This window comes from Erinaceus europaeus, chromosome 4 (assembly GCF_950295315.1).
Source record: "Erinaceus europaeus chromosome 4, mEriEur2.1, whole genome shotgun sequence".
Lineage (NCBI taxonomy): Eukaryota > Metazoa > Chordata > Mammalia > Eulipotyphla > Erinaceidae > Erinaceus > Erinaceus europaeus.
This window is the reverse complement of record NC_080165.1, coordinates 35,286,226-35,300,343: the sequence shown is the minus strand read 5'-3', so window position 1 is coordinate 35,300,343 and position 14,118 is coordinate 35,286,226. Positions and strand designations below refer to the sequence as shown.

Sequence of the window (14,118 nt, the reverse complement as noted above, 5' to 3'; positions counted from 1 at the left end):
ACACATTTTAGTGACTTTTTTTTTGTACATTTACAATATCGGATTGATGCCAAATTTGTTGTGGATTAATTTCCACAAGATAGCTTACAGGACATTTTTGGGGGGCCCTCAAAAAATGTCCTGTATAGAGAATTTGTATTTTAACTTAGGAGATGATGAATTGTCACATTGAATATTTAGAGTTTTACCTTAAACACTCAGTTACTTAAATGAATTGATTTTACCTCTTCTCGTAAAAATGTAACTTCGAAGTTACAATTTAACTGTTAAGTTAATGTTTACCAAACTTGAAACACGCATATTAAACATATAGTTTATAACACACAGGAGGAGAAAAACTTGTAAATAAGATATATCATTTCAAATGTGAATTTAGAACTACTGTCATAGTTGAACCATCTTTACTCACAGTTTAAGACTAAACATTTCATATTGATATCAAGACTTAAAAAAGAAATCAAAAGGGGGAATGAACAATTTTTGGACTGTTTCTGGACGTCTCCAGAAACCATGGCTGTGTCCAGCCATTTGATATAAAGTCAGTTAACTTTCAGAGTACTCTGAGCACAATGGGTCATACAAAAATTTTGGTCACTCAACTCACTCAATTTTTTTTTTTTCACTCACTCACTCACTCACTCACTCACAAAACACAACTGGCCAGTCATAGCATAAGACATTCATTCGAGGGGGGGGGGAAGTTCTGTGAATCAGATTTTTTTTTTTTGATTCTGCCATGCTGTATTATGGATCCTGGGGTGCATCCTGTAGCCAGTCTTCTTGCAGCCAGTCTTCTTGCAGTGCTTCTTGTTCTTCAGGGATATCAGCGCCATCATGTGAGTATTGCCGGACATGGCGGGCAGGAACCCAAACAGGCTTGGAGTAATTTTGTGGAAAAATACATGCGAAACCCCTCCCCATAGTCAACAGGGGGTCAGGTCCTTTCCAAATTTTATCAAGTGGGTCTTTCCATTTGACTTTAATAGCTGGGAGGGTGGGTGGTGTTTGCCAATGAAGAATTATAGGAGGTTGGTCGGAGTTTTTGTAAATATTAAAGAGATTTAATGTAGCTAAGGCTTTTGCCAGCTGGATATTAGGGGGGTACATTTCCCCTTTTTCTTTATTTAATTGAGCCTTAAGAGTTTGATGGGCCCTCTCAACAATGCCTTGTCCCTGTGGATTATACGGAATGCCTGTAGTATGAGTAATGTTCCAGAGGGAACAAAAATCTTTAAATTGTTTGCTGGTAAAAACAGGTCCATTATCCGTTTTAAGTTGAAGATGTAAGCCCATTACAACAAAACAGGAGAGCATATGGCTTATAAGCTTTTTTGAGTTTTCTCCAGTCTGAGCTGTAGCCCACATAAACTTAGAGAAGGTATCAATTGAGACGAACACATATTTTTGTTTGCCAAAGTTAGGTATGTGGGTAACATCAATTTGCCAAAGAGCGTTGGCTTTTAAACCTCGAGGATTAACCCCTAGAGTCTGAATAGCAGGTGTTTTGATTAGACCTGCACAGGAGGAACATGTAGCAAGAATACGTTTTAACTGTGGCAGAGGAATATCAGGAAATCGAGCTCGAAGACCTTTAAGATTAACATGGGTTAGGGAATGAAAGTCAGCAGGATTAGAGACAGAGGCTAGGAGAATTCCTGTGGAGGCAAGGCGGTCAGCTGCAGCATTCCCTTCAGACAGGGGACCAGGAAGAGGGCTGTGGGAACGTAGGTGCTGAACATACAGTGGATGGGTTCGAGAACAGAGCATAGAGGCAATTTGAATTAAAAGAGGAGAAAGTGGGTTGTCATCAATTTTTACATAAGATCGAGCAAGCCATGGAAGTAAGTTAACAGTATACACACTGTCAGAAAAAAGGTTGAAGGATTCTGGTACAGCTTTTAATGCAAGGAAAACAGCATAAAGTTCTTTGTACTGAGGGGAATTATCAGGAAGTTCAGTAAAGAGAGGTTTGGGGTATTGCTGGTCTGGATAATATATAAGGGCAGCAGCTCCCTTTTTTCCACCATCAGTGAACACTGTAGGAGCAGAGGGGATGGGATCTCGAGAGAAAAGTTTAGGTACTAGTAGAGGCAACAGAGGTAAAGAAGCTATCAAATTATTAGAGGGAAAATGATTATCTAATTGTCCTGGAAAACCCATTAAACTTATGGCAAAACAAGAATGGTGGCGTATGAGCCATTCTGTATCAGTGAGAGAAAAGGGAAGAATGATTGAATCTGGTTCCCTTCCTAAGACCTGAACCGATCTGTTTCTTCCTTGGCGAACCATAAATGCTAAGGCATCAATCTCGGTAAGGAGTCTTGGAGCTCCACCTACTGGCGTATGAAGCCATTCGAGAACGCCATGTTTCTGCCACAATGCCCCCACTACCGTGGGGGTGGAGTTAAAGATTAGAAGATTTACTGGAGAGGAGGGGGAGAACCGAACGAGGTGCATGTCCTGAAGAGCCTGGTTAACTTTTTCCAGAGCCAAGGATGCTTCGGGGGTTAACATACGCTTTGAGGAGGGCTGTTTGTTTCCTTTTAACAGATCGAACAGTGGTTGCAGGCAGCTTGTAGGCAGATAAAGATACTGCCTAAGCCAATTCAAATTTCCAAGAAAACTTTGTAAAGAAGCAAGAGTGAGATTAGAAGGAAAAGTAACACAAGGTTTTAAAGGACGAATCTGCGTTAGGGAAATCTCTGAGCCTAAGAAAGATATTGGAGGGATTAGCTGTATCTTCTCAGGAGCTACATTAAGTCCACTTCTCTTTAAGGCAGGGATTAGAAAATCACATAGGGCGGAGAGATCTGTATCTAATTCTCCCCATATTAACACATCATCCATATAATGAAAAACCTTAAGGCCCTTATGAATATATGGAAAAAGGGCAGATTTAACAACCTCTTGACAAATAGTAGGACTATTAGCCATGCCCTGGGGCAGTACCACCCATTCAAATCTATCGGCAGGGCTGGCATTATTAATAGAAGGAACAGAGAAAGCAAAATGTTTACAATCTTGTGGGTGTAAGGGAATAGAGAAAAAACAATCCTGTATATCAATAGCTATGATTGGAATTCCTGTGGGAATTGTGGAAGCAAGAGGCAAACCCCTTTGGGGGGAGCCCCAAACCTGCATGGTTTTATTAACTGCACGAAGATCTTGGAGGAGGCGCCATTTTCCTGAGCGCTTTTTAATTACAAAGACTGGAGTATTCCATGGGCTCCGAGAATGACGAATGTGTCCCAAAGATAACTGCTCTTGGACGAGTTTTTTAAAAATTCCTAGCTTCTCCCTAGGCAAAGGCCACTGTTCCACCCAGACAGGCTCATTAGAAAGCCAATCTAAGCGGGGAGTTCTGTTACGAACAGTGGCAGTTAGTATTGGGGGTGCTGGTTGAGTCTAGCAGTCTCACAGGAGTGAGTGTGGTGTCCTGCAGAGGTGTCTGAGGATATCACTACATCTAAAGATTCCAGCAAGTCTCTTCCCAACAAATTGGTGCTTATATCAGCTATTAAAGGCTGAAAGCATCCGGTAGTCCCTTCTGGATCTTCCCACACAAGGGAATCTCGTGTGCGGAATGCCTGAGTCAATCCTCCAACACCATGTAAGCGTGGTCCTGGGAGGAGTTCCCAACTCTGGGGGACCTCTGCTTGTCTTAATATTGTCTTATCTGCTCCTGTGTCAATCAAACACTTAAAAGGAATATTACCAATCTTTACTGTCATAGTTGGGTGACCCCTTTCTAAAACAAGGGTGGTCCATAAAATCTCAGGCTCTGAATTCGAGCTGTTCTCTTGCTCCAGCCGGTTATTTCTATGCTGGAAGTTCCCACATACCGCGGGTTCCTCCTTCTGCTCACCCTCTGTTATTGTTACTTGGCGTGGTGGGTGTAGCGATGGATTGGGTCCCAAGCTGGGCTTCTGTTTGTGGAAGAAGGGCACAGCACCAAGCGGGCGACCTGCTTCCTTCCCTCTTGGGGGCGGGGCTAAGGGAAGCCCCATACCTAGTTTAAATCCCTGTTTACATTTGGCAGAGGCGTGCCATTCCTATGGAACCTTGACCAACAATCTCTCCTCCAGTGAAATCCTTTCTGGCATCTGGGACAAGGCATTCGTGGTCTCTGATTCCCTGTCTGGAGGCGGGGTTGCCCTGATTGGAGGTGGGGTCGCCCTGACTGGAGGTGGGGTTGCCCTGACTGGAGGCGGGGTCGCGGTCTATTTTCTGGACATTGGTTACGCCAATGCCCTTGGCGACCGCACTGAAAGCAAGCTCCTTTTTGCTTATGTAAGGTAGCTGCATAGGCCTGTAACATAGGTCCTTGAAAAGAGCTTGATCTGAGATCCTGTGTAGCTAGAATCCAAGTATCTGGGTGTTCGTTTTTAAGAGTGATACAGGCCTGTCGAAAATGCGGAAGCATTCCATCCCAGACTATGGATCGCAGAAGGAGAAAACGAGCGTCAGGATTATAAATCTTCCTTTCCAAACTCGACTGGACCCTGGCAATGAATTTAGCGAGGGATTCATCAGGTTCTTGTTGCAGGGAGAGCATGGGGGCTGAGGCTGTTCCCATGGGTGGTGTTAATCGCTCCCATGCTTTTAATGCACACAGGCGTACTTGATCAAAATACCCCGCTGGAAACTTGGCTTCTGCCTGTTGAATCCCTGTTTCTAATTGGCCTGTTCCAAACAATGCATCAAAATTACCCTCTGGCTGATTTTGAATATTTTTCCGCGATTGTTGTAAACATTCGTCGCGAAAGAATGCCTCCCATTGCAGGAAGAGGGGGCCTGGGAGCGTAGCACGAGTCACATCTCTCCAATCTTGAGGGGTATTAAGGTTCTGAAGCAGGCCTTGTAAAATGGACCTGGTCCATGGGGCATGAACACCGTCATCTTTGATAGCCTGGCGTAGTTCCTTCAGATCTGTGGCGGAATATGGATACCAGGCCCGAGGTTTTTGTCTATTGGGGGCAACATTGACCGGAAATGTGTGGACTTGCTCTGATAAGTGTGTAGCGGTAGGAGGAGTCACCAAAGTGGAAGCTTCTGGACAAGTGGCCGAAGAAGTGGTTTTGGAGGCTACAAGAGAATTCGGACATGTGTCTATCAAAACAGGGGTGGGTGAAGAAGCAGCCGTGGAGGCAGCAGGAGGTTCTGGACACGTTTCTTCCAAAATGGGGGTGGCCGAAGAAGTGGCTGTGGAGTCCAAAGGAGAATTCGGACACGTGTCTGCCAAAATAGGGGCCTCAGGGCAAGATGCAGAGGAATTAGGGTGGGTCAAGATCACGACAGGCCTTTGCTTCTTCTTGTTTTTAAGGCGCTGGTTAAGTTCTATGATTACTTCCTTTATCTCTTGGACCTCAGCCTCTAGTTTCTTAAGCCTTTTGAGAGGTTGCCCTATATATCCCTTAAAAGCTGCTATGATGATCAACAGGATATAAGGTGAAGCCCCAAGAAAAATGTCCCAGATATATAAAAATTGTATACTGGAAAAAGAATGCAGGATTTGGAAAAGATTTTCCATGGTGGAGAGATCTCAGGAAAACAATAAGAAAGAAAAAAAAATCACAGTGCCTTAACACAATATTGCAGATACCCAAAAGCTGTGTACTTATCTAAGATGTCTTCTTGTAAATCTGCTGCTTACGGGTCCCTGTTCAGGCGCCAGATGCCGGGATAGCCTGAGGGTACTTCTTCCCGAGCTAGTGCTCTCTGGGTTGGAGAGAACTCAACTGGAGCTGATCTAGGCTGCTGTGTGGGAGAGGGATCAGGAACTCGTGCTTGCACCAACTTCCGCAGGAGATACACTCTGGAACTCTCGGAGCCAGAAAGCAATTTCCAAGTGTCTTTAATCAGAAGAGCAGCTGTTTTTATACTCTCCAAGTAGGGTGGAAACAGGATGTGATATAGAGAGGGTGGAGAGAAAAGTGACTGGTGAAAATCAGAGTGTGACAAAGAAGGGATCAGTGTGTGACAAGGAGGGGGTGGAGCAGGAGAGAATCCTATCATAGAACCACCAATGCCCTGGAGTGCTTTATGTAAAAGTGATTTATGTAAATAGACCAAAGCTTTGGATCAGTAAAATCCCTATATAGGCATATGGTTAAGCAGAAGCCAGGGGGAGGTGGCAACTACCCAACACTGGACCACAACTATCTATGTATATTTGTATGTATTTGCCTTTTTTCTCCCTATGGTTCCATGTTCTTTTCCTTTCCAAGTCACACATAGACCTGTTACTACATCCAAATGTCCCATCATCATTCTTCTTCTCTCTCTGGGTTCTGAGGAGTTGGAGTTCAGAGCACTCTGGTCATCTTCCTCCTATCATTTCTGCACCATTGGGGATATGGATCAAAATTATTGTTGAGGTGCAGAAGGAGGGAGTTCTGGCTTCTTTAATTGCTTCTCTGTTGGGTGTGGTCATTGGCAGGTCGATCCATATCCCCAGCCTCTTTCTTTTTTTAAATTTTCATTTATAAAATGGAAATATCCTGACTATAGGATAAGAGGGGTACATTCCCACACAGTGTCCACCCCCAAAGCTCCATATCCAATCCCCTTCCTTGATATCTTCCCTATTCTTTATCTCTCTGGGAGTATGGACCCAGGATCATTGTGGGGTGCAGAATGTGGAAGGTCTGGCTGAACATGGGCATTGGCAGGTTGATCCATATTCCCAGCCTGTCTCTCTCTTTCCCCCGTCGGGCAGGGATCTGGGGAGGCAGGGCTCCAGGACACATGGTGGGGTCATCTCCCCAGGGATGTCCAGTTGGCATCATGGTATCATCTGGAACCTGGTGGCTAAAACAGAATTAAGACATAAAGTAGAACAAACTATTGACTAATCGTGACCCTAAAGGCAAGAATACTGAAGATGAAGATTTGGAGTCTTCCTTTTGGAAAAAAGATAGTAGGTCTATTTTGGGTATATTCCAAGGGGCCATGACTTTACTAGGTATTGTGTGTGCCTGACATCTACTCTGCAGGTCTCCCCCAGTCTGTTTCTATCTTTCCCTTGTGAGGTAGGGCTCTGGAGAGGTGAGGTTTCAGGACAGATTGGTGAAGTCATCTGCCCAGGGTAGTCAGAATGGAATCATGAGAGTGTCTGCAACTTAGAGGCTGGAGGTGGCAAGATATAAAACATCCCAAAACGATCAATGATCAGGAAACAAAAAAGTAGAAACAGAGCAGATGAGAATAGGGATCATAAGGTGAAAAGAAGCTAAGAAGTCCATTTTAGGCATGTTCATAGAGGTCCACAACCATGGTAGTTTCTGCTGGAGTTTGATAGCTAGCATGGAGTTGGACAAAAATAGAATATGTCCTAGAATATGATGGTAGAGTGGAGAAAAGGGCTAGAAAATTGGATTAGGGCAGAGAGTAGTTCCTAATTTTGAAAAATATATATGAATAAAATTGACTGGTTACCTCCTACACCTGATCCAGGGCCCATATTTATTTATAGTTAGCACAGAAGCCTGTGGAACCTCAGAGTCCATGTTGTTCTGAGCTCTCAGTTCACTGCCACAGCTGGGAACCTTCCAGGCTGCACTCATCTAAGGCCTAGTCTTCCCTGAGTGGTGGGGCAGGATGACCCAGCCTCCGTTCAGAGTGGGGCAGTTCCTAATACTGCTGCTTTATGATGATGGCAAGTTCCTAATGGAAGGCTGATATTCTTACAGATATTCTCTCCTGCTTTCCATTTCTTTTCCATCTGTACCATCTTTTAGTAGGAAAAAATTAGTATTCTATCTCTTAAAACATTAATTTCTGTGATCACACTTTTAGTCTGCAAGTTATGATAGAGAGGATGAGACTAGGGAGGGAAAGGGTGAGAGAAGCAGCGCACTGCTCAGCTCTGGCTTGTGATGGTGGTTCTGGGGATTGAATTTGCTGCCTTGGGGACTCAAGTAAGTTAAGACTTTAATGGGCTGACCTTTCTTCTCAATACTAACTAACTTTTCTATTAGAACCCATGTTAAGATAAAAACAAGTGTGATTTATTTGTTGATTTATTTACTTATAGCCACCAGAATTTTGCTAGAGTTCATTGTCTACAGGATTCTGCCACCATTTTGGAAGCTATCTTTTTTGTTTTCGTTTTCTTTTTTACATTTATTTACTTTGCATAAAGACAGAGAGAAATAGAGAAGGGGGAGATAAATAGAGAGAGAGAGACCTACAGTACTGCTTTCCTGCTCATGAAGCTTTCTCCTTGCAAGTGGAGGTTAGAGGCTTGAACCTGAGTCCTGGTGTATTGTAACATCCACACTCTACTAGATGCCCCACCTCCCAGTCCCCACTTTACCTTTTATTTCTTCCTTCCTTTTTTCTTGCTTTTTAGTCTTTCTATTCATTGCGAGAAGGTGAGAGGAAGATAGAGAAGGAAGCAGGGGAAGAGAGAGAGAGGGTAGAGACATGTACAGCACTGCACCACAGGATAATGGAATTTTTAGCCTACGGGGGAGTGTCAGGGATTTGAAGTTTGATCTTCATGCATGGGAATGTAGCCTCTACTGCAAGAGCCTCTACCCAGAACCAGAAGAGTGTGTGTGTGTGTGTGTGTGTGTGTGTGTGTGTGTGTGTGTGTGTGTAATTTGATACCAATGTAGTCCACACTTAAAGATGTATATGGCCTAGTGAGTCAATGCAGTACTTTAAAACAAAGTGTTGCTATAGTAAATATGTAAGATAGTTCCATGACATTAATATAAAAGAACAAGAAATAATTAATGACATTGTTTGAGTTTTTACTCTTCAAGTTCACTTGGAGATGCCACCACTTGTCTACTTTCAATTTAGTATCAAACTTGAAAATATACATTTATCTGAATAAATAAATAAAGGTTGCTGAATAGACTACTACTACATATTTGGGTGAAGCTTTATGTTTTTCCCTTATAGTTCAACCAAAATAACAGGTAGAGTGCAGAGGAATATGTGAAAATCCAGCTATCTGTTAATGAGACAGACAAGATTTTGACAGTTGCCAGTGATGCACTCACTTCTCACTCATCTACTTCCAGAAACTCACTTTTCTGAAAAGTAACATGAAATGAGTTTTAATATTTGTTGTGGAATGATACAAACATAAAACTACTTTTATTCCTGAACACCCTGCGCGGCTACTACAACCAGAACGCCGGAGGTGAGCGAGGCCCTGGGTGCAGGTCCCCTCCCCCGGATCGGGGTCTCGGGTCAGAGGTCACCGAGGGCAGGGGATCCCCCCCACCACCTGGGAGGAGCCCGCGGGGCGGGAGCCCGTTCCGCTTTCAGTTCAGGATTGATCTCTGGGCGCGGGGCAGGGGCTCACACCCTCAAGGTGATGTCCGGCTGCGACGTGGGGCCAGATGGCAGCCTCCTCCGAGGCTACAGTCAGCACAGCTATGATGGCGCTGATTACATCGCCCTGAATGACGACCTGCGCTCCTGGACCTCAGCGGACACAGCAGCTCAGATCACCAAGCACAAGTGGGAGGCGGCAGCTGATGCTGAGCACCTGAGAGCCTACCTGGAGGTGGAGTGCGTGGAATGGCTGCAGAAACACCTGCAGATGGGGAAGGAGACGCTGCTGCGTGCAGGTGAGAGACCGGGAGTCGCCTGGGATCCCCTCGGGCGGGTGGAGCTCCTCCTGTTGTACCTGGGTCCCTGATATAAAGAAATCCACAAGGAACCAAAGGAGATGTAGAAGCAGAGAGCCTTTATTGTTTTCTAGCCGGCTAGGGTCGAGTTAGCGAGGGCTGACACTCCAGCTCTCTGGTAATCGACCCTGTACCCAAGTCCTATTAAGGTTTATATACATTTCAGATTACATGGCTACATGACAAGGTTCAGCTACACAATGTGGTTACATGACAGTTTTACATCTATAGACCACAGGTGCAGGGAAGGGGAAGGGGTCTTTTTTGTCCTTGGAGTTACCTCTTTTTCCTGACTCCAAGTTCCCAGGCTGTTTTCTCAGAGTCTGCCCTTGTATTTATCTCCAGCCTTGGAGACTCCCAGGCCTGTCTTGTAATTGCTTTCTTAATCCTTGGATTGCCTGAGTCTAGGTTCATTTGTCTATTTATATGTTGGGGTCTCTGCCGGGGTGATCTCCAGGGGAAAGGTAACAGACCAGTTCTTTTCTCGCTCATGCAAGGGACGACACAAATTAAAGACACCAGGGAGACTGCCGCGTGCTCAGATCTCGTTTGTTAGCAGGTGGACATGAGCTAAGTAGAAAACCAAACAAAGGGAATTATTGAAATATGTCAGAAACTACAGGTTTCTTAAAGGTCAGCTTGCCCTTATGGGGCTGGTATAACAGGAATTGATGAGATACAAGACAGTTATTCTCCATGACACAAGCAACTTAATTATCCAAAGGTATTTTTGAGAGAAGCATAGGGGTTAAACCAGTAGGGTGAGACAGAGAGAAGATGGATATCAAAAGGCCATATAATTTGGAGTTTCTCTTGTCTAGGGTCTGAGGTGTATGATGGAGTGTGTGATAAGGTGTGTTCTCTGTGATCAGAAGGTAAGGTGACTTTGAGTAAGTGAATCTTTAAAGTAGGCGGCCATGTGACCTACAGTTAATGGAGAGAAGTATTGGGGTTTCTGTGGGCCTGAGAGTCAAGAAGGAAAGAACTCAGTCTGAGTTTCTCCCCTTTTACTCACCTCAGTTGAGAGAGACTAACCAAGAGGGTATCTTCTCAGACCTCCATCCAAGGATGGGGGAGTTCTCCCTAAGCTCTATCAAGCTGACACATAGTCCCAACATTTATAAACCATTTTACATTTATTACTTTTTGCTCAGTTCCTACACTCCAAAGCACAGACCACGGAGTCAGTGTCCACAGCTGCCTGACTGAGACCTGAAGAGCCAGGAACCCCTGGGCTGCCGTGTTCTGTCACAGCGACCTCATGGACCAGTGGACTCCTGCCCTGGAGGAGGAGGGCAGATCCTCCCTGACACTCCCCACAGGTCCCTGCCCCAGGCCACCTAGGGAGCCAGGGCTCTCTCCCGACTGTGTTCTACTCTGAGAGACTGTGGAGGCCTGGCTGAGCTTCTCTGAGTCCCACCCTCCTCCCAAATCAGGATGCCTGGGTTGCTGTGCCCCTTAGAGACCCGCGGTCTCCTGCCCAAGGCACCTTTCAGGGCTTTGCAGGGAATAGGAGGTTGTCCTCCATGTCCAGTCTGGGTTTGAAGCTTAGTTTTCAAAATGAATCGTCTATTCAGAGGGTCGTCACCTTGGCCTGCGTGGGTGACCTGAGTGTGGATTTTATGCGTCTTCCCACTCAGATCCCCCAGAGACACGCATAACTCGCCACCCCAACGCTGAGGGTGAAGTTACCCTGAGGTGCTGGGCCCTGGGCTTCTACCCTGTGGAGATCAGCTTGACCTGGCAGCGAGATGGGGAGGACATGACCCAGGAGATGAAGTTTGTGGAAACCAGGCCTGGAGGAGATGGAAGCTTCCAGAAGTGGGCAGCTGTGATGGTGCCTTCTGGACAGGAGCAGAGATACACCTGCCGGGTGCAGCATGAGGGGCTGCCCGAGCCCCGCACCCTGACATGGGGTAAGGGCAGTTGTGAGGGGCTGAACTTGTGAGAGAATGCAAAGTCCTCTGGACACCCTCAGAAAATAAAGAGCAAGTCTGAAAGTTGGGCCTTTCACTTTCCTTCACAGAGCCAACCTCTCAGTCCTCTGCCCTCATCATTGGCATTGCGGTAGCTGTTGCTGTTCTTCTCTGTGTCCTTGGAGCTGTGGTGGGAGCTGTGATGTGGAGCAAGAAACAAGTCAGATAGGAAAGGGCTGAATGGTTCTGAGCTTTCTAGGCTCCCAGTTTGCTGTGCTTCACTAGTGGGGGTGCTGTTGTATGTTGTCTGTCTGATTTGCTGACACTCTTTGTTGTGAAGCATTTGTGAAAATGAAAGGGATACTTTTCACGTTGGCAATTCTGGTGATGGGTCCTGATGTCCAGCAGTCAGAAGTCACAGGGGATGTTCCTGCTGAGGAGAGACCTCTAAGAGGAGATTTGTCTCATCCACCAACACCTCCTTTCTCTCTCTTATACTTTATATTTATCCCCAACTCCAGTATCACTTTCTTGATGGAATTTTGATTATAGGAATATTATTGTGACAGGGGTGGGGAGATGGAGGACATCTCTTTCTTTGTGTTTTTTGATTCTGTCCTGGTTCTCCTCACAGATCTAGAGACTCCCTTCTGGTCAGAGACCATGGCGTTTCTCTAGAATCTCCTGACCCAGTCCTCTCCCTGACCTCTCAAGTCCTGTTTTCTTCCCACAGGAGGAAAAGGAGGGATCTACAAATCGGCTGCAAGTAAGAATGGGGGTGTGTGGTCCTGGAGACCCTTGAGCTGACATAGATGGGAGTCCATGGAGGGCAGTCACACCCCATGTTTCTCCTGTGGTGTCACCAGTCATGGATGACCTGCCATTTGTTGTTGTCCCACAGACACTGACAGTGCCCAGGGATCTGATGCATTTCTTCCACTGCACAAAGGTGAGGAGACTTGATGTGAGAAGGGTATGGAGCAAAGGAGACAGGACTGGGTTGTGGAAATTCTTTAGATGGGATGTTTTGAACATGCAACATTCTGTTCAGAATGTTGCCATTACTGTGACTCAACACAGCTGACTTTATTGTTTTCTTTCACAGTATTAGGCAGCTGTCTTCCATGGGACTGAATTGAAGGACTTCTTCACACCCCTGCTTTGTGACATGAAAATCTACTGATTCCCTTTCTGCTAAGTGCATCTCAAAATGTCCGTATTGCTTTGACATCGTGTGAGGCTGTGGGGAGAGTGAGCCACCTTACCCACCCTCCAGCACCCCTTTCCCCAGCTGACCTGTGTTCTCTTCCCTGACCACTTTCCTGCTCCCTGGGAGGTGGGTCTGCTACATTATATCCCTGTTTGCTTGCTAATTTCCAATTAAGAATGGCACATAAAAATGAGAATACAGGTTTGCATTTGTTCTTTCCTTTATTTCAGAGAGGGTTGTAAAAGAATGGGCTATTTTAAATTTTAGTTTTGTGGGGCCCATGACTGAATACAGAAGTATATTCCTAAAATTTGAGAGAAAAAAATAAATGGAAGCACCAGAAGTTTCCAAAATTTCCATGATTGTTGTGTTGTACCTGTTGCAGATGAGGGTGGCAGAAGGCTATGAGGAACTGAGCATGGATGGGTCTGAGTCTAGTCAGTGCTCAGTGCCAAGTGGCTTTGATGTGGCCATTCTTTGAAGTGGGTCATTTCGTCCCATTCCTTGTCCCAGTTTCTTCAGTCGAACTTTGTGCCACCAAGACCTGTGATCACAAGGACTCAGCCATTCACTGCTGGGCCCATGTCCTGACTCCATGACAATGGGCATCATGGGTTTTGTATGACCAGGTCAGGCCGTTGTGGTGCCCAGCACAGTCTTTGAGTGATTGTTATATCTGTAAAAATTGAGACTTGGGGCTGGATGGTGATGCACCTTGTTACTGCACATGCTAACATGCAGAAGGTCCTGGCTTCTAGCTTCCTGTCCTCTCCTGCAGAGAGGAAACTTCATTCCTTGTGAAGCAATGACTACACACGCCTCTCTCCCCCTCTGTTTTTCTCTAATTACACAATTTATTTCTGCCCAGTGATGTAAAAAAGAAAAAACAAAACAAAAAGGAAATACCACTGACATCCAGTGATAATTCTGGTGAAAAAAAATCTGAGGCTCTTTCCTAGTGGAAAAATTCATTTCATTCTTTTCTGTGTGTCCTCATGTTTTGACAGTAGTAGGAGGCTTCTTACTTGTAGTTCTCACAAGAACGATGGTGGCCCCTGCAACAATATCAGAATAGGGCTTTTTAGTCATCCTGGTCTTACCATCCTAGAACTACCATGGATTACTCTTCCCATATTTTCCCCAACATTTCTTTAAAGATCCACATTCAGACATTGTCAGACTGAAGGAATCATATACTTTCTCATCTTCATCAGGTGTCCCTATAGGATTTCTATCTTCTCTACAGGCTGTCTTGCTCCCTGTCCTCAACTGGGAGCTGGCTCAAACCAAACTTAAAGATTTCTAGAGTCCTCATTGTATTCACAATAATTAATCAATAGGC

The 14,118-nt window shown here is 45.2% G+C and overlaps 2 protein-coding genes across 4 annotated transcripts in view; both read left to right on the top strand.

Annotated features, from left to right (window-relative positions):
• Window positions 1-12,984, top strand: part of LOC103127735 (class I histocompatibility antigen, Gogo-OKO alpha chain-like) — a 39,552-nt gene extending 26,568 nt beyond the window's left edge. The window contains exons 3-5 of one of the 2 annotated variants that reach the window (XM_060189208.1): window positions 9,315-9,590; window positions 11,291-11,566; window positions 11,677-11,813. In XM_060189208.1, the coding sequence (XP_060045191.1) occupies window positions 9,315-9,590; window positions 11,291-11,566; window positions 11,677-11,795 (671 nt within the window). In that variant the 3' untranslated portion in view covers window positions 11,796-11,813. Of the gene's footprint in view, window positions 1-9,314; window positions 9,591-11,290; window positions 11,567-11,676; window positions 11,814-12,671 lie in introns of those variants that run through there. The other variant, XM_060189207.1, reaches the window with a different exon arrangement.
• Window positions 1-14,118, top strand: part of LOC103127729 (saoe class I histocompatibility antigen, A alpha chain-like) — a 150,076-nt gene that overhangs the window by 104,763 nt on the left and 31,195 nt on the right. The gene's annotated exons all lie outside the window — the stretch shown is intronic.